Here is a 21,055-nt window from a genome sequence, read left to right as displayed (position 1 = left end):
ATACAAAATGTGTTTTTAATTTATAAGGGGGGTTGCACTCAGAGGCTTACTATGTGAAAGGGGTCACCAGTAAAAAAGTTTGAGAGCCACTGTTGTAAACTACATTCCCTCCCATTTGTGACATACATCCCAATATTTTACATTGGAAAGAAATACTAAGCAAGTATTAATTTCAGCCGTCTTTTAATGTGACTTAGTAGCTGGAAACAAGGAGAGTGAGCATCATATGACCAACCAGCTTTGTGGACTACCAGCAAGTATTTTGTGAAATATCTGTGGTCACCAACCACAGTTTGAGAAATGCTGAAGTAGAGCTAATAGCTCGCTTTGACACTTAGGACAAACTTTAATTAAAAATAAATGGTAAAAGTTCTTTTCTACAAGCTGTGCTAGGATCACTAATAAGAATTAACAAGCTGACTAAGTGTTTATGACAGTACTGGTGGTATTTACTTATTCCTCCTGCTCAAAGGTATTCCTTTTTAGGATAGCAGTGAGTAAATATCTATTTACAGCCAAAATGATTGTTTTACAAATCAACTCAAATAAGTAGGAACTCAGACAAAATAGATAGGACTTGTTAGATAGAGAAAATTCACTCATTGGGCCTGGCAAGGAAAATAGCCGAGAAGGATTACTATAGAGACAAATTAGGAATCTCTGCTCTTTCAGAAGAAGGTTTAGAAAAGACTTCAGCAAGGAAAAGTGTGGAAAAATCCATGCCCTTCTATTCTATTCCAACTACTTTCCCTTATTTCTGTTTGCACAGCAACAAGTTGTAAAATTTCTGTTGCCCTGTGTGAGCTGATTTGTCAGCCATGTGTTTAAGGCATAAACTATGGAAAGTATTCCAAAAGGAGTCAGAAAACTCTTATAATGGAATACCTAAAAATAAATAAAAACAAGGTTCTTCTTTGAGTAATGTCCCTGTGGATGCTCCACTTCAGATGTGCATGTGCCTTTGGTTAGAGACTTTTGGTAGCATTACCTGTTTAGTCCGCATGTGCACCCTAGTTATCCTTATACCCCTTACCAACGGTACATAGGGCAGTGTCGGAATTGAGGGTGGTTTGTCCTCTTCAACGGCGTTGGCCTGAGACAGAGCAAGACTTGAGGTCCCCATTTCTTAAAGTAGCTTAGCTGACCTGTATAAGTTGTTATAGGTGGTAATTTTGTTGTTGGTTTACTAGTTAATTTAGTTCTATATGTAGTTTGGGGGACCTTTTGCAAGTTTGTTTACACTCTCACTCCCTCTCCCACTCCCTCCCTGAGAGGTTGTCGTCATCTTTTCTGAAGTTCATTTTCCATATTCTGGAATATGCCGAATTGTCCTGGGGTTAAATGGTGTCTAACTTGTTGGAGTCTATCCATGTTAGTGATGGGCACTCTAGCTGTCTTCACTGCCTGGGGGACATCCATATCCCTTGTAGGTGTCGAGTTTGTATTGGGTTCTGGAGTAGGTCTAGAAAGAACAGGAAGATAAAGCTTAGATTTCTCATGATAGTGCTCCCTGCAACCTTGATCAGGCACATGCCAAGATACCACCCCTGTACAACGGATCTTTGGTAACAAAAGTGCCCCTTCAACCTCCACTGTAGCCCACTCACCTGTTACTCCTGCTGAGGAAATAATTGGAAGTGGGGGGGGGACTCCAAGACTTCCCCCCAAAAAAGCTCTAGATCGCTTCACAAAGTCAGCATTAAGAGGTCTAGGTCACCTCAGAGGCCTGCTATTTCAGAGACCACATGTCCTAAAAAGAGTACAGCTGAGGCTCCAGGTTCTTTCAATATCAGTGACCTGTACCGACCACTAAGTCTTTGAGCGACTCTGAGACCCACAGTACCCATCGCGGCTTGGTACCACCAGCTGACACTGGCCGCGGTTCGCCGCTCCAGGCCAATGGGGGCTGTGGGAAGCCGCAGCCAGCACGTTCCTCGGCCCGCGCCTGGCGAGCCGCGTGCCAGAGGTTGCCGACCCCTGGTTTAGCATGATGCAACATATTTTGACTAACTGCTGTAATACAAGATGTAATTAACTCAGTATTCAGCAGATAGTTTTATCAATATTTTAACATCGCAGTCTCTAAAAATGGAATTGGATAGTTTTTGTGCTCGTCTCTGAAAGGATTTATTTAAAAATATTCTTGTCTGTCAAATTGACTAGTTATCACACTAACAGAAGCATATTAATTTCCCCCATGCTACCTCTTACTTAAGAGAACACAGTTTATTTTTCAGTACTAGTCCACTCAAGAAGAGCTATTTATGCACAAGAATAAAATAATTAAGAAAATGCATTTGTGGGAATTTTTGGAAATCCATTACCTATTCATTTATAACAAATAACTTATGACTTTAAGATGCATACACATTATTTGCATTTAAGTTTGTACAATAAAAATATATATTTGAGAAACACAAACAATGAAGAGTTTACTTAGGATATAATTGGGCTTTGCTTAGCTTCATAATTCAATGCTTTCATTTTCAAATGTAACTAGCTCATATTTTGACTGAGTAGTACCTGTGAAAACATGCTATATAAATGTCATAAGAGCAAGTTTGGAGCAGGTCATAAGAGCAGGTGCTTTGGAGACCAGGGAGGTAGTTATCCACTCAAGTTTTTTTTTGGAATCTACAATTAGTGCAGAATGTGGCGATCTGCTTTCTTAACTGTGGCAGCTGTTTAGAGCATGTTACATCTGTCAAAAGCCTACATTGGCTTAATAATACTTCCAGATATAATGCAGGGTGCAAACGCTGACCTGTAGCTCTATGTGGTCTAAGTCCTGATTACTATGAAGGTTACCTGTTGCAGTAAAGAGAGAAATGGGTACTTCTGCCTAGAGCAGGGGTGGGCAAACTTTTTGGCCTGAGGGTCACATCGGGGTTCCAAAACTGTATGGAGTGCCGGGTAGGGAAGGCTGTGCCTCCCCAAACAGCCTGGCCCCTGCCCCCTATCCACCCTCTCCCACTTCCCACACCTGACTGCCCCGCCCCCCAGAACTTCTGACTCATCCAACCCCCCCGCTCCTTGTCCCCTGACTGCCCCCTCCTGGGACCCCCTGCCCCTAACTGCCCCCCTGGGACCCTCCCTATCCAACCCTCTCTGCTCCCTGTCCCCTGACTGCCCCAACCCCTATCCACACCCCCATCCCCTGACAGGGCCCCCGGGACTCCCACGCCTATCCAACAACCCCCTGCTCCCTGTCCCCTGACTGCCGCCCGGCATCTCCTGCTCCCCTGGCCCTTACCATGCCACTCAGAGCATCAGGACTGGCAGCCGCGCCGTCCGGCTGGAGCCAGCACGCCGCCGCGCAGTCTAGAGCACTGGGGCAGGCCGGTGGCTCTTCCAGCTGTGTTGCCTGGCAGGAGCTCGCAGCCCTGCAGCCCAGAGCACTGGCGCCACGGCAAGAACTTAGCATCTTGTTAAAGAGCGAGTGCAATTTAGTAGAATTTGTGTCACTTTAGGAACCAGACAATGCTCGCATTGGTTCATGAAGCATATTTAATATTCCTGAAGTCAGTATGAAGATTTAATTCCTCTTGACATAAATAACTCTCAAGCTAGTAAAGCTTCTTGACCACAACAAAAATTATCTGAATTTTTCAGTAGTTAAATGAGAAGAATTTAAAGTCTGGGAGCACTTCAGATTAGTAATGAAAAGCACTAAGGAAAGGTGGCTTGTTCTGTTTGTGTAGTGTAGCTATATACCTCAAGCTTGCTACTTAAGGGGAAACTGATATTTTCAGTATTTTAATATTCTCTTAAAAAAAGAAAGGGGTTGTATAAGAGGTTTTCTGCCGGTCCATTTCAACAAATGGAAGCGGGCAGGTCTGAGAGCAATACTAAATGTTTTCTCTCCTTTGTCTACTTGCCTATGTGGCTCTTCAGCACTTTTCCTCCTTTGTTAAAAGTTAGGTCTATGAGAGGAAAAAGGGGCTAGTATGTAAGTCCTAAGATTTTTATTTTATTTTTTTACCAGAAACATGACTTCTGTTGAGATTTTTCCAAAACTCTCTTTTTATGATCATTCATAAATATAACCCCTTTTGAAGAGTTCACAATGGCTTCATGGGACTTAGCAGATCCAATGTGAAATAATTTACTTTGAAAAATAAGACTTGGTATTTCCTGGCACATTAAGATAGGTATGTGTTTACCTAAAATAAGCCCTTCTGACCACTTCACTTGGTGGTCTAGAGTGACCGTTAGTTTTTGTGTTTTAATTCTCATACTTTTAAAAGTATGTCTTCAAAATGTTGCACATTTCATCAGATTTAAATCTCGCAGGGTTTTCCGTCATTTATTCTTTTCTTAGTAATTATTTTGTTTTATATAGAGACAAGATTGTTTTCACTGAACACCTTCTATGTGTAACAATCCAGATTTCAACTTACATCTTTAGGTGGTGAAAAGCTAATGTATTTATGTAACTGGTCCATAGAGTTGTCCCCTCCCGTATGCACCATGCGCGGCCCAAAATATAAATGCTTTTCATCATGTAATGTATTTTGTATGCATATTACAATTTTCTGTTCATCTTAATTTCTATTCTTGTTCCCTTGAGAAGTTGGATACTTGCTAGACTTGAAAGGCAACTTTTAATCTCAATTAGCCTAGCTACAAAACAATGAATTGTGCTAAAGAATTCTAAAGCTTCCAGGAGTAGATGCATTGCACTACCAAGTCGTCTGCTCTAGAATAGAATCAATTGGTTCTTATGATATTACGCAACTACTCACAGAGAGCGCATTTGTGTCAAGATTGTACAATGCAAATTTCAGGTTGTAGGCTAAATTTTCAAGAGACTATTGATTTAAGGTGCCTCAATTTTTGGGTGACCAACTTCAGACATTGAAGGGGCCTGATTTTCAAAAAGTGTTGAGCATCAACCTTCTTAAAATCAGGCCTCTTTGTTTAGATTTAAAAATCTAAGTCATATAACTGTCATAGAAATTCCTGTCCGTTCCAGCTGAGGAATAAGGAGAGGCGGACACAGCTAATCAAGCAAGGAGCTCCGGGAGGGGCGATCCGTTTATTTCAATTGCAATTGGGTTTGAGCTCATAAGTCAGCAAGAACAAAGAAAACACTTACACCAAAGCATTAAATGCAGTTGCTTATGATAATCTATCGCTCTATGATTGGCCAAAATTTGCTATCATTACCATACATAATTAGCAAGCTACATGTATCTGTCCCTCTTATGACCCCCTTATTGTTCATCTACTTGCCCCCCCCCCTTGCGTTATTTTGCAAACCAAGCAGTTAGTTATCTACAGGACGCAGGCACAGAAAGTCCCATTGTCTCCAGGTTTGGAGTTTGGCTGCATTTCCTCTTGAAGGAACTTCCTGAGTTAGGACTATGCATAGCTGTGCTATATATCTTCCATGTGTATGTGACAAATTTGCCCCCTGGCAGTTAAGTAGAATAATTTTATATCATAACCAAGGTTCTAACTGCCCTCATCATTAATAACTCAATAAAATCCCAGCAGCGTTCATGTAGTCATTTCACAGGGACTCAGCCAGAGACCCCTTTCCACCCTTCATCCTTATGAGAAGCATACTTGCAGCCTTCTTCAGAAACAAACCCTCTTCAAGTTGTCTCAAGTTGAGCATTCAAAAATTGAAGTACCTAAAATATTTCCTAAGCAGCCCTTGGGAGGGGGTGACTAATCAAATACATTTAACTGAGTTTTGATAGTTCATTTTCAAGAATATGTAGTGGGGGAAAAATGCAGAACAGCTACCATGGATGAACAAAAGGTATATTGTGAAAGTGATGAGGAACAGTAATTGCTGTTTCTGCCATATGCACACCGCTACCCTCAGGCGCTCCGCTGGCTCTGCAGGCTGGCCCCGCGCCTCATTGCTGTTTCTAGAATACACACGTGATCCATCCAGTTTTTTTCCCAGTTAAGTGTCTGTTTATTTTAGTGTAGTTCCATAAACACTGCTTCAGTGTATTTTTAGGTGATTTGCTATAACTGTAAAAATGTGAACATGATCCTATTTCCAACATTTATAGTATTTTAAGGCAAATCTTTAAATTTATATTTTTCATATATAGGTAGAAATAATTCAAGAACTTGTTACTGGTTACGAAGCCTCTCTGAAAACCTGTGACTTTTTTAGTCCATATGGTAAGTTTCAATAGACAGGTATTAAAATTACATTTCAGTTACTAATCCCTGTATTAACAGTTATCAATAATTGTTGGAGTGCTGCTGCCTTTTGCCAGAGAATAGTTATATCTCTACCTTTTTGCAAATAAAAACAATTTAGCAAATATTTGCTGAATTTGTCAAGTTTCTTTGTGTTTTTTCCCCAAATGAAGTCTTCAGCCTTATTGGCCACTGTAATTTTATATCTGTTTTGTTACAGAAAATGGAGAGAAGGAGCCCCCAACGACACTACTTTGGGTTCGTTATTTCCTGGCACAGCACTTTGACAAACTTGGCCAGTGTTCATTGGCCTTGGAATACATTAATGCTGCAATTGCAAGCACTCCAACATTAATAGAACTGTTCTATTTAAAAGCAAAAATTTACAAGGTAAAAAAGTTAAATTAAATGTGTCTTATTTTAGGCTATGAGAGGTCCCTTACTCAGTTGAAATTTTCATAAGTGTGATTTTCTGGTTTTGGGCATTTGTTCTGTTTTTTATTTGACACTCTGTTCTGTCAATCAGAAAATGTAAACACACTTTCCAGTTTGTTTATAATATGGAGTAAAGCATCATAACTTACGATGAGTGGTCATTTTGGAAAGTCCACAGGAAAAAAAGACTAAAATCTATCCTTAATATTTCTAAGGTGCTTATAAATCCTGGTGCCAAAGTACTAATAGCTATAAATGTCTATATTTAGTCAAAAATATATTTAATAATGAAATATAACTGACTTTTTCCCCCATAACAGCATGTAGGTAATCTCAAGGAAGCTGCCAAATGGATGGATGAAGCACAGTCTTTGGATACAGCAGATAGATTCATCAACTCCAAATGTGCAAAATATATGCTCCGAGCAAATATGGTGAAAGATGCAGAGGAGATGTGTTCCAAGTTTACAAGGGTAGGAAATATTGTTTTAAAGAGGGGGTTTGTAGTATTTTCATTTGGAAAATCACATATATCAAATGTAATTATCTGATACCACATCTCTGCCAGAGTAACTGATTTGAGCGACAACAGAAATCTATCCATTTAGAGATATTTGTCCATTGTTAAGGTATGCTTGCCTGTGTAATTATAACTTAATATTAGTAATAAATAATTTTCTAGCAGACTATGATGTAGCACAGATGTTACTCCAGAAATGTTTATTCATTGCCACACGTACAGGAGTAAATCACTTTGTGGAACGCACTTGATAGCTGTCTTGTCTTGGAAAATTGTCATTGTCAAGCTATGTAACTTGGACTAATTGTTTAAGAACAAATCTGCTGCATTTCAAATTGTTCATGTTGAATCCAAGTCATTTCAATAAGACTTAGGCTTCTAAGGGCCAGATTTTCAAAGCTATTTTGGCACCTAAAGATGCAGATAGACATCTATTAGGATTTTCAAAAGCACCTAAATAGTAAGTGCCTAATTCCCATTGATTTAACTTGAAAATGGGATTTAGCTTACTAAGCCACTTTTATGCACTCCTGAAAACTTAGCTTGTAGCCCCCTGCTTATAAAATCCACAATGTCTGCATTCACATGAGTATAAAAACTAAGGTTCTCACTGCAAAACCGTTTGCATAGTTCCAGAAATTTAAGCAGCACTTCAAAAATACCATCTCTTACCTAAGGTGCTCACCGCTTGTCAGTTTCCAGAAATTGTAGAAATCCACAGTGTAGTCTGATGATTCCCATAAACAGAGTGGGGGGAGGATCTGGTTTGATTTAGTGTGCTATTTAGTTTCTGTATAAAGTTTTTTGTACTGTGGAAAACAAGATGTCTTTTTTTCTTAGAATATCAATGGAAGTCTTTGGCTGTTGAATAATCTGACTATGAAAGTTTTGAGCTAGATGTTTATTGATATTTTTATCAGCTGACTTGAAGAAAAATATTTATTTTTCATCTATTAATGGAACAAAATTGTAGTATTTTCTTCATATGTAGTAATGCCATCTACTGTATCTATAGTTTAATTGATAATACAGAATTAAGCCAAAGATACATTTGTGTTAAATAACTTATGTCAGAATTAGATTGTTTAGTAGTGTTTTCCTTTCCTCTTAAATGTTTTGAGAATTTGGTGGCAAACTTGGTTTCTTGTATGTCATTATTTTGATAGTTTATAGAACGTGCCTTCCAATTTTTTCAATAGTTTTTATTGATCTAAAATCTTGAAATTTATAAAACAAAAATTCTACAATCCTCCTTAATTTTTTTTTTTTTAATATTCCAAATCCAGAGTATAAAAATTCTGTTTGGAGTCAGTAGAGGTACTGTCAACAAACCAGTAAATATACCTGTTGGTTTTAAACTAGCAGGTGCTTCCTCTGATTCAGGCAAAAAAGAATAAACTACTCCTTCAAAAACTTAAGGATTCTCATAAAAATGAGTCTGATATTTCACTGCCTCTTAATCTTAGAAGAGGGAATTGTCTCTTTTTTTGTTTGAATTTATCTTGAAAAAATATTGAGATATTACCCTGCAAAATGAATTATTTTTCAAGTATATTAATCTGTGCCCATGTGGCTTTGCAGAAGTACCACTTAAAGAAACAAGGAGGCTGGAAGAAGAATCAGCTGGAGCAGAAGTTATTTTTTTCTTTTTCAGAATGTCAATAATTATTTAATAAGGGAGGTTTTGCAATTATAGCCATTTTTTATTGTATTGTAAATGTGTTTATAGATGAATGAATGGTTGTTTAGTAACAAAAGTCACGTGTGGGGGGGGGGGGGGGAAAACAGCAGTTGATAAATTATTGGTTTAACCAGTTATGAATATCTTCGTTTTAGGAAGGGACATCTGCTATGGAAAATCTAAATGAGATGCAGTGTATGTGGTTCCAGACTGAATGCGCTTCAGCTTATCAGAGACTAGCGAAGTATGGTGATGCCTTGAAAAAATGTCATGAAGTGGAAAGGGTAAGTAGGTAAAAAGATTGGTCTGTTTCCTATATAAATTTTTTCATAATGCAGTGTAAATATTGGTTGCATCAATCAGTTCAGCATGCCATTCTTCACATTTAAAAATCTTGATACTGCAGTTTTAAAAAATGCTATACAATCAGCGTGTTAACTTAATGGATAACCGATCTTTTTTTGTTAAACGAAAAATCCAATAACCATAAATCTTTTTGACATGCTATTATCTAAAACTATTCTTACATTGCTTTGTGCCATCTCTCTTCTATCTGTTCAAACATGTAGACACTGTTTAAAAACAAAATAAAATGGGGTAGTATTTTCTGATGGAATCGGAACAATAAAAATTGCTGTTCGCATCAATGGGAGGGGGGTTTGTTTTTTAGGTAAATTAAATTAGCTTTCTTTTTTAAAGAGATGGAGGGGAGATTTCTCTTAACTACATTTCTACAGTAAATGGTTCTCTCTTATTTTCCATGGTAGATATGTCGGGGCTGCAAATAATGCTAATTGTTACTCCACTTTGTATCTAGATGGTAATGAACAGAAAATCAGTGAAAGGATTTAAGTATGATCTTGGTTTTTTGTTTTTTTTTAAGCATTTTTTTGAGATAACAGATGATCAGTTTGACTTCCACACATACTGCATGAGAAAGATGACTCTTCGGGCCTATGTAGACCTTCTGAGATTGGAAGATGTTCTCAGGAAACATGCCTTCTATTTCAAGGCTGCTCGATCAGCAATTGAAATCTACTTGAAACTACATGATAATCCTCTGACCAATGAAAGCAAAGAACAAGAAGTGAATTCAGGTACCTAGGCAGTAATGCAGGCCAATGTGTACATAAAACAAATTAAAATTTACTAAGCTAAATAACATTGCATGCTATAAAATTATTATATATTGTACCATACAGAAGTTTTCGTTTTCTATCCTTGAATGTTTGATCAGTGACTGAAAAGAAATAGTCAAGAATAAATATTATTGCCGACAAGCTTTTTTATCAAATTACAAAATTAGTAGTTGAACAAAAGACAGATGTCGGTTGAATTTAGTAAAGCATTTGGTGTATATAAAATACCTTCTAAAATTTTATCTTGTTTTAGATATGAACACCACTACATAGATCTTAAACCAGGAAAATAATAAATGAAGAGGTAATGATAAAACAATCATGTATTGAGTTTAGGTTCCGGAAGGTAGTCAATGGATTGCTGCAGTAATTGGTGTTAGACCTAATGTAGTTAATACCGTATATACTTGTTCATTAGCCCGTTCGTTTATAAGCTGACCCCCCAAGATGGTTAGGTAAAAATAGCAAAAACTGTATGACCCTTTCATAAGCCGACCCTATATTTCAGGGGTTGGCAAACTTTGGCTCCTGGCCATCAGGGTAAGCCACTGGCGGGTCGGGACGTTTTCTTTACCTGGAGCGTCTGCAGGCATGGAGCCCCTCAGCTTCCGGTGGCTGCGGTTTGCCGTTCCCAGCCAATGGGAGCTGTGGGAAGTGGCATGCCACTTCCCACAGCTCCCATTGGCTAGGAACAGCAAACCGCGGCCACAGGGAGCTGAAGGACTCCATGTCTGCAGATGCTCCAGGTAAACAAAACAACAATGTATTAGATATTCAATTCAATGATTCCATAGAGTTTAAAATAATCAAATTTTAGTGTAGACCCGTTTATAAGCCGACCCCCGGCTCTTTGATGCGTCTCTTTTTTACCAAAAATATTTGGCTTATGAAGGAGTATATATGGTATATTAATAATATAGGTATTTTACACACACCACTCTGCCTGGGGAAAAGATACAGAGACACGTAGAGAAGTTAGAATTATGTACAGGAAGTAAATTGAGTTTCAGCTTGGCAAAATACAAGTGAATACATCTGGGAAATAATCTGAAACTGGTATTCATTGGGAAAAATATTTTTTCAAAGTGTAAATGTGAAGGATCTAAGGGGGTAATAATGGTGAGTAAATTAGTTATGAGGTTCTTCAAATGCAGTATGCCTGCAAAACATCTAAAAATTTTACTTCCCACCTATGCACCAGTGATGCTGCAACTAGAATATTGCATATATCCAGAGCATCTTAATGTTGAGACAGCATTGACCAAGGGGAAGAAATTCAAAGATGATAATTTAATTTTTTTTTTAAAGGACAGGAAGAATTGACATATGTGAGACCAATAAATCCTTGTCCTCCCTTCAGAGTATAATACATTACACAATATATAGTGTATAACAAGATGCATGTTTTACAGCACAGCTCAATGCACTTATGTCACTTTTCCTTTCTCCGCCAAGTTGTCTGTCTGTTTATAGTGTAAGCTCCTCAACAAAGCACCTAGTACATTAGCTGTATATAAATTATTTATGCTATATAATAGTTATACTACCTTCTAAGTTAAATTTAAGTCTATGCACTTACACCGGAGTGTTTGCACCCTTTAATAATAATGTTTTAGGAGGTTTCCAGTAGATCTTACCAAGAGCATTAAGATGATATTGAACTAAGGGTAATAGGTGAATTTAAGTTTAGCCTCCAAGAAAAATGTCATCCACCTTTTGTTGGGCCACCTGAGATCTTTGGATGAAAGGCACTGTGTGAGTACAAAGTGTTCTAATAAAGGATGTAAATAATATAATGAGATTTCCAAACTTCGCATTTCATCTGACTCACGGTTTAAATGAACACTTCTAAGTTTCTGGACTTTCAGTTTTATATTATTTATATAAACCTTGGCATTTAAGATACAAAATGTTTTGTGTTGGATGTGTAATGTCCAGTAATATTAGACTACGTAGTAATTGGTGCATTTTACTGATAAGTGAAAAGGTTTCTTTTTGAAATTTTTGTATAAATACATCTCTCCTTTCCCTATATGAAAAGTCTAGAGATGCCCATATATTGTTTGAGGAAAAACCAAGATTATTGTTGAAATTTTGAGTCTATGTATAAATCAGACGTTAAATTAAACTATTTTATTTTATCTATAGAAAACCTGTCAGCCAAAGAACTGAAAAAAATGCTTAGCAAGCAGAGAAGAGCACAGAAGAAAGCTAAACTTGAAGAGGAGAGAAAGCATGCAGAAAGAGAACGACAGCAAAAGACTCAAAAGAAAAAACGAGATGAGGAAGAGGAGGAAACTAGTGGTCCCAAGGAAGAATTAATTCCTGAAAAACTGGAAAGAGTAAGCATTGTGTTATTTGTTATGTAAAATTTATGGCAGTTTCATCTTATGATATTCTCTTTGGCCACCCCATCCCCACACACTTCTGGAAGATTGTACTTCAGACAGGTGTCGTCATGGTTTATTGGTTGGCTGTGTGATCTCTTAAACTCTGTAGATAATTCATTCTGGGGTATAAATGAAGATTTTTCTGTTTTGTGCCAATACTCTAGAAATCAGATAGGTGATTGAAGCACTCTTTTGCTTGCTGTGCATAGTGGGACCAGGACTGGTGTGTGTGGTTTTTTTTTTTTTTTCTCAAAAAACAAAAGGGCTAATCTGTCACTGCATGGTGGTTGAGCTTCATGGAAAGCTTCATCTTTTTAAAAGATGTATGTTAGTGATAGATGCCTCCTTTATGTAACTTTAATTTCGTCTTCTATTAAAACAGGTCAAAAATCCATTAGAGGAAGCTATTAAGTTCCTTATGCCACTTAAGAATCTTGTTGCAGATAACATAGACACACATCTGTTAGCATTTGAAATATACTTTAGAAAAGGTAAAGTATATGCAAGTTTTAATTTTTTTCTCCAAATGTTCTAATCCTTTATTTCAGCCTATTTTTACCCAACTGTAGTCTACATTTACTAACATACTGAGGCAAGAGTTTCCATCATGCCCAGCATTAGTGGATAAATATTACAGAAAACTTAATGTATGCCATGTCACCTTTGTTTGGCAGCACATAATTTGTTCTTAAAACTGACTTTAAGAATAAAGGAATTTGTGATTATATGCTAATTAGATGATATGGAGGAAAAAATATTTCTAGTTGTAATTCTTCAGCAATTAAAAAAATTAGACTAATGTACCTGATGCAATGTTGCTAATAATAGTGAGCAGCAGCTTTTTTTATAATGGAATGATGTTAGGGGCTGCCACGTTATATGTATTTTATATCTGGGTATTGAGAGTACAGATATGACAATTCTGCATAAGACTTAGTGTTTCTATTATTTGCATTAGATTTACTAATGAAACTGCAAAGGATTTGGGGACATAACTTCCTGTAAAAGCTAGACACCTAAATATTATACTTCTATTACATGGTTGCTGGATTTTTCAGAAAATATTGCTATCATCACTTTGTAAAAAAACACAGATTTTTTTTTTTAATTTCTGAAAAGAAGAGAGTAAAAATGTACCTAACTTACTTTTTTAACTAAATCTAAAGGTTTTGGGCATTTGGGAGTATGTTTATGAGAAAGTTAAGGATTTGGGTAGGTGTCTGCAATGACATTTAAAGGAACACAAAAAGTTAGAGACGTATTTAACCTTGGTTTTGGTTTTTTGGTTCTTGTTTTTTGCATAGGAAAGTTTCTGTTAATGTTGCAGTCTGTCAAGAGAGCTTTTGCTATCAACAATAATAACCCATGGCTACATGAATGTTTGATTAAATTCTCTAAATCTGGTATGTACAATGAAACTGCTGTAGATATTTTATAGTGTCTAAATACTATAGAAACACTAAAATATTTAAAATAACATACACGGCAAAAAAATTGCATTTATATACAAAGTGTTCACAATTTCATCAGAACCTATTGAAGCCATTTAATGTTTTGCTGAAAACCAAAGATGGTAAAATATTGACTTCTGTAATACTGATTTCAATCATAAAGTGTGTAAGAGTGTGTGTGTGTGTGTGTGTGTGTGTGTGTGTGTGTGTGTGTGTGTACATGCTAAAGAGGTGTATTTGCAGAACAATAGCAGCAATGGTAACTTTTTCTGCTTTTCTTTTCCTAAGTATCTGATCATAGTAATCTCCCAGAAATTGTGAACAAGGTCCTAACTCAAGAAATGCAGAAAATTTTTGTTAACAAAGATTTGGAAAGTTTTAATGAAGAGTTTCTCAAATATAATGCTACCTCCATTCTGCATCTGCTCTCAGGTTTGTTTATTTTGATGCTATGAAAATGTTAAATGATGGTAAATAATTAAGTTAATGTCTTTCTCTGTACTTCATTCCAATCAGAATGTCAGAGGCTCAGATGCAAATTATTTTTGACATTTCTGTTTGTTTGAAGGGCTTTAATAATCCACTTGCCCACTCTCTGCCTCATGTGGGAAGCTTTCCGTTTCTACAGGATTTATTTTAAAAGAAAACATAAGATTCTATCCCTTGTGGTCTCAAAAAACCTTTGTAATGTAAACAATCCTCGCTCCTTATTTTCCACTCAGCTGGAGTGCCTCTGCTTCTGCTCATAGCTTTTCAAAGCAGCAGCAACAGAATGAAAGAACAAGACTAGTAACTTTCACTGCTGCTATTCACAACACTAGGTAATGACGGATTGCAAGCAGAGATAGGCACATGAGTCCAGGCTGCAGGGAAGCGCCTATTTCCATGAGAGGGTCGGAGCGTAGCCCACACTCTTCTCAGCATCTTCTATTGGCTTACGTACACAGCTCCCCATCTAGCATGCTGGGTTTTGTGGATTATATTTTTAGGCACCTATCTGTCCCCATTCATTGTATAGGAGCCTGTAGAGCAATCAGGAATAGAAAGCTATAAAAACTTACTGAGAAAAGAATATAGTAAGCAAATATGAGACTGAATTACAGACAAGGAATGGATCTGAGTAAGATGGTGCTGCTTTTACTTAGTTACTTTTTAGGTCAAAACCATACTTTTTATGATATTTTTCCTTGCTAGTAGGTTGTGTGCTTATTTAGTTTGTGTGTGTTGCATATTTGGGAGAGGGGAAATGTCTGTTCATGCCATTGGACTTATTCCGGTAGGATGCCAAATTACATAAATTTGTAATTCTTCTGATAAGTCGCTTAAAGACCTGTCATACCTGCCAACACGATTAATTATCATTATTCTAGCAGCTCACCTTAACTCCAGAGCTTTTTAAAAATAATTCACAATAGTTCTAAAAAGACATCTGCCAGTTCCTTTATCATTGTAGGGTGCAGCTCAACTAGCATGCTGACTTGAACGACTTAGTTATCTAGATATTGTTTCCCTATTCTGCCTGTTGACCTCTCTTGCCTTATTAACTCTTGCCTCAGGCATCCTATTTCTATTAACATTTTAGTGAAAACGTGAAACAAAGTTTCCAGTGAGCATTTCATTTTTGTCAGTAGCAGAGCTACAGCTTTACTTTATCCTTATGCTCTTAATGTACTATCAAATATTTTTGCTGTGTCATCACTTATAATAAGTAAAATGTGAAAATATAATTTTCTTATACAAAATATAATGGATGGAAAAATTTATATGTTCTAAAATCTGTAGAAAGCCCCAATCCACAATATCTTCTTTTTTTTTGGATTGTTTTCTGTATCAGTTTATAATTTTACAATAAATCAAGTATTGTACTTGTATGTTGTCAGTATCTGATCAAATGTGTGGGTTTTTTTTTTTTTCCTTTTGCTTAAGGTGCTAAGATGATGTATTTCCTGGACAAATCAAGACAAGAGAAAGCTATTGCTATTGCTACTAGATTAGATGAAACTATGAGAGACAAAAATGTGAAGGTAAACTAATTTAATTGTAACCTCTTTGTATATTTAGGGACAAAGTAGGTGTGTTATATGAAGCACAAGATACATATACACAGTAATTTTTCTGAATCTTGATTATTAATATTAAAAAGAATATTTTTATTTTGGTTAAAATTATATTCTTGATGTCAGACCTCTGTAAACAAGGACAATGAGACTTATTGCCAGCAGAGGGCACAACATTCATTAATCATGCAAGCGAGATTTAGAGAGCCCCATGTTTTCTTTAGTAATAAAATAGTCTAGACTAAATTTAACTGTTGCTCTTGTTTCTTTAGACTTTAACAAAGGTTTTCGAGGCACTGCTTGATGGCAGCTTCGGAAGCTGCCACACCCAGTATGAAGAGTATCGGACAGCATGTCATAAACTGTTTCCTTTTACGTCTGCCTTTATGCCTGCCACAAATGAGGATGACAGTAGCTTTGCATCAGTGAACCATACAGCCGTTAACCATGATGTGCTGTCCAATGAAATTTGAAGTAGTGTACAAATAAAATATTTGACTATACCTACAGACTGGTGGGATGCAGATCAGGTTTACTTTTCCAGGATGCAGTTTTTATATCTTACAGGTATAAAATGAAATATTTGGATGGTTAAATGAATATGGAGTATGCTATTAGCGTGTTTTTCATCCAAAAAGAACTGCCAATGTTTATGTAAACATTATCTCTAATCAACATTTGTCATGTTTATTCTTGTACTGTTTTAAGTCTTTTAAAATCCCCAAATTCAACAACAAAATCCCCAAATTATGGACATTAAAGACTACTTTCACCTAAGTGTTGTTATATATAGAAGTAAGTATAATAATTTCTTGGTAATGAAATTATCAGTTGAGCAGATTTTAGCAAATTAAGACTGAAAAGTGCTGCTTGTATCATCCCCTCATCTTTTTCTGTTTGTTTTGGTTTCTTTAATTTTGGTCATTTTGGTTTCTTTTGAAGCACATAACTGTAAATGTTGGCTGTTTGCATGTTTCTTGTCAATTCTGTGTCTTATATGGAACTAGTGCTGGTGGATATGGAGGTTTGGTTAAAAATTGATAGTAAGAGTTTTCAAAAACTCTTTTCTTTCTACCTTTTGTTCCATAGCTATTGTTTCCTTACGTTTTTGAATGGTTTAACATTTTAAAAAACAGTTGAGTACATGTAATTCCCTGAAATAATAGTGAATATGATCCTGTTTAGATACCATTGTCTGTCTGCCTGTCTTATTTCTTTTTTCACTGCCACTTATTGGTTTGGAAAAGCTACTCCAGTTTTGGGCAGATGCATAAGGTACAATAATGGGGAATATGGTTCTCCTCAGGATCATAAAAATTCACTGGTAAGTTTACTGTATACCTCCATTAAAAGTCTTAGGTGTGGACTTATAGCCGATAAATGTAATACTTCTCTTGCCTAAATACTATTGCTTTAAGTGCTACAAAAGCAACTAGTAGTTGAGGAGTGCATTTTATATTTAAAAACTATTTAAGGGAGCACAAATAGGCTGACTACAAATCACAATGAACCTCTTTCTTATTCTGTGTTCTGGTGCATTAACTAATAGTGCATAAAATATACAACACATCAAAATGAAAGTCTGAACTTAATATAGCTGTTTTAAAGCATAATATTGCTGGACAAAATGGCTACATATGACAGCTTTGCGTTCTACAAGAACTGCTATCAAAACCTAAGTATACTGTGGCTTGTACAGAAAATACATTTTTCTGGAAACGGCAATGGAATCATTCAATCAGATTTGTTTTTATTTCACTGTAATGTAAATATTTTCAGTAATATTAACTAGCCCCTCTAAGGCTAATATAAGTTCATGAAGGGGGATTTTATTAAGACAAATAAACTGTTCTAATTAAAATGGTCTCCTTTGTGTGTCATCTGTTTAGATTCAAAATTGTTGAATGAAAAACTCACTGTAAAATAATGCCAACATATGTTATGCTGTAATAAATTATTTTGTACACACTTGCCTTTGGTTTTAATTTTTTGCAGAGTCTATGGCCACACAATTTTAAAGTAGAAAATCCATTTAACATAAATTAGTTTTTCTCTTTGAATGCTACTAGCCTCAATTCCATAGTCACTGGAAGTTCAACATGAATCCTGTGTAAGTTGTGAAAAAATAATTCCTGCACCCACAACCTCATAGAAGTTTTGGTAACTGATTTCTCTGAGAGACCTCTACAAGCAACTTTTGTATCATCAGTCTTCCTGCCCAAAACGGACATTCATAATGCCTTTAGGTGGGAAAGTAGCCTATGTATAGATGACGCAAGCATAAGCAGGGAAAAGCATCTGACTGCAGTTATGTGCCATTGAGCCAAAGCACCCTTAGAATCTGTTTGCTTCTGAAGCAGTCTAAGGTGTAAAAGTCAGTTGGCTCACCCAGCATCCACTTTCAATATTTGGCCTGGAAACTGGTGTCCGAATGGATGAAGGTGTAATCGAACACCTAATAAAGGCAGCAGTACTATAGATACAGGTATAGGGTGATAGGAATGCCACTGGGATCTGCTTTTCACCTTGATCTCATAAATCTTAAATAAAGCCTAGCCTTATCCCCAAGACCGAATATTCATAGCACCATGTCAACAATCTGTTACCTAAGAAAGCAGTAGGAAAATATAGTGTAAAGAACAAACATCATTGGCAGGTAGATGAACTAGGTAGGTGGTTTTCAAGCTTCCAGAATGGTTGGAGCCCCCGTGAAAAGCGTTTATTAATTGTAATAATCGAATCCCTCCATTCCCCTCTGCTCTTTCTGGACCTGCTGTAGGGGCTGAGGCTAGCTAAGCTTTCTTCATGGCTGGGGTCACAGGTTCAAATTGGTCTGTATAATAGTTCCTGACCATCCTACAGACCGCTGCAAAGGTCGTCTAGGGTGATGTAGGAAGAATAATACATTTACAGAGGTGTCAAGAAGTGGATCCTGTCTGAAAATGTTTTTGGAAATACATGCTACGTTTGCAGTAATTCTAAAGACAAAAATGTCAGGCTTGACAGGGATGGTAACAGCCTCCATGGAGGGGATGTATGCTATCAAAAGCTGTCGCACATGAATTCAAAGAATGTTTATGTACAGATAATTTATATATATATATATATATATATATATATGCATGCTAATTGTATGTATTCTATTGTAAGTTTGCATCAGGTTTCTACTAAATTCTAAAATGTTTATTATACTATAGCTGTTATACTTTTGCTCTCCTTTCCTTTTTCCTTCACTTTGCTTTCTATTGTGTACTTTGTTTTTTTTCATTCTTGCTTCCCATGTCTCTCCTTTCTCTGTTTCTATTTCCTTCTCATCCATTTCTTCTTTGCTCTTCCTTTATCTTTATCCCCATTTGTGTGACTTCACTCAAACGCCTTACTCCACAATCAACAATCTCTAATCCTAATTCCTTTCTATCCATTTATCCCGCAATATCTTTCTTCAGCAATCATGGTGTTCCAGGAACTTTGGGGTAGTACAGCACTAGCACAAGGTCTATGATTACGGTTCCTAGTTGCTGTGATAATACAAATAATTAATAACTGGATTTCTCCTTCCTGTAGTAACACTATCCATAAAGATCTGAACTGTACCCTCTGGGCCAGCATATTCTGGCATTTCCATCAAACTTGAACTGAACTCTGACCCTCACAGATAGCATCAAGTCCGGCAGCCTCAGATTTGTCCTGCCCCAAACCATTCTCTCCAGTCTAACAACTCTCCCTAAGATTTGCCTCAAGCCTCACCTTCCCTTCATTTTGCCTCTTCCAAAGCATATAGCTGATCTCAAATTCAAAAACACTAGCTCGTTTGAGATATGAGAGGCAGGCCCTTGGCTTCTCAGATGAGGCAAGAACTGAGATCAGGCTAACTCCTAGTTTCCTACCTCTCCTCTACTGAGGAGCAGGAGGATGTGGAGTGTGGATTTAGCTCTTGTTAGCACACAACTCTGTCGTTGTATGTCATACTATCCGGCAAACTTGGTCTATATTCTACTGCAAGGCTCCTGCAAGGTCTGTGACACTGGGGCAACAGACTAGAAATTCATTTAAGAACATAAGAACGGCCATACGGGGTCAGACCAAAGGTCCATCTAGCCTAGTATCCTGTCTTCCAACAGTGGACAAGGCTGGGTGCCCTAGAGGGAATGAACAGAACAAGTAAACATCAAGTGATCCATCCCCTGTTGCCCGTTCCCAGCATCTGGCAAACAGATTAGGGACACTATCCCTGCCCATCCTGGCTAATAGCCATTGATGGACCTATCCTCCATGAATGTATCTAATTCTTTTCTGAACCCTGTTATAGTCTTGGCCTTCACAACATCCATCTTCACAACTTTCTTTTTAAAAGGTTAATGATATAAATATGAAAAGGAATAAGAGTCAGAGTAGTAGCTTCATACCAGCTTGTGCTGATGAAGTCCTGTTGAGGATTTTAATATTACTAAGGCCTTCTCTATGTTGGGAATTTGTCATGGTTACAGCCATCTGTGGCTAGTCACCTGCATAGCTGCACTAGTACCAACCCCTACTTGTAAACAGGTTAAACCTAGTTTCTAATAATATGTCTATAGTAGGAATTCATACATATGCACCAGAACATGTAATCAAGGCAATTCCCCAGTTCAGGGATTTGAACAGCTCTCCCAGCCTTTGAAGATTTGCTGCACAATTAACCAGTTAGGGCACCCGGGTTAGACTAGCCCAGGTGTCCGCATTCTCACAGCAAAACCCTACTCATGTTAATGTGTCTCTGCTGTTTCTGCACTTGCATGTCTATCAGAGGGTGTATTCCATGATTCTTCAACTGATGGTCCCTATGTGTCCACATGTGGAATACACATGCACACCATGTGACTGAGTCCTGAATTTTTTTGCTAGCTGTGTCCGTTGGCCTGCACATGTGCCATGAACTTGTGCTGTGAACTGAGGGCTTAAAAGGTGGTGCGGACCGATGCCTTTCCAGGTCCTTTTTACTGCCGCATGGTCTGAGCTGGAATCTTTGGTATCCTCAGCTCTTTCCCCCCCCCCCCCGTGTCATTGCTGTAAAATGTTGTATATAGTTTCTTAGTAGCTTTTTATAGTATAGTCTACATAGTATAGTTAGATAATATTTTTCTCCATGATTTTTCCCATCGAGGAACTTTTTCCTTGCAAGAAGTCCAAAATTATGACCAGGGTTCAAACACTGTTTCTCCTGCCCTTGCTCCT

At 37.2% G+C, this 21,055-nt stretch overlaps 1 protein-coding gene across 1 annotated transcript in view; it reads left to right on the top strand.

Moving 5' to 3' along the window:
- LOC113406307 (N-alpha-acetyltransferase 16, NatA auxiliary subunit-like) overlaps positions 1-16,884 on the top strand; it is a 57,621-nt gene extending 40,737 nt beyond the window's left edge. Inside the window, exons 8-18 of the mRNA XM_026650460.1 lie at positions 6,075-6,147; positions 6,389-6,558; positions 6,924-7,076; positions 8,960-9,088; positions 9,688-9,901; positions 12,092-12,285; positions 12,716-12,824; positions 13,638-13,736; positions 14,073-14,216; positions 15,711-15,808; positions 16,114-16,884. Of these exons, the coding sequence (XP_026506245.1) occupies positions 6,075-6,147; positions 6,389-6,558; positions 6,924-7,076; positions 8,960-9,088; positions 9,688-9,901; positions 12,092-12,285; positions 12,716-12,824; positions 13,638-13,736; positions 14,073-14,216; positions 15,711-15,808; positions 16,114-16,314 (1,584 nt within the window). The 3' untranslated portion in view covers positions 16,315-16,884. The remainder of the gene's footprint in view (positions 1-6,074; positions 6,148-6,388; positions 6,559-6,923; positions 7,077-8,959; positions 9,089-9,687; positions 9,902-12,091; positions 12,286-12,715; positions 12,825-13,637; positions 13,737-14,072; positions 14,217-15,710; positions 15,809-16,113) is intronic.
- The last annotated feature ends 4,171 nt before the right edge of the window (positions 16,885-21,055 follow it).

The sequence above is a fragment of the Terrapene carolina genome, unplaced genomic scaffold (genome assembly GCF_002925995.2).
Source record: "Terrapene carolina triunguis isolate 2854851 unplaced genomic scaffold, T_m_triunguis-2.0 Scaffold17, whole genome shotgun sequence".
Taxonomy (NCBI): Eukaryota; Metazoa; Chordata; order Testudines; family Emydidae; genus Terrapene; species Terrapene triunguis.
Note: the sequence above shows the minus strand (reverse complement) of the source record. Positions and strands in the feature narration are given on the sequence as shown.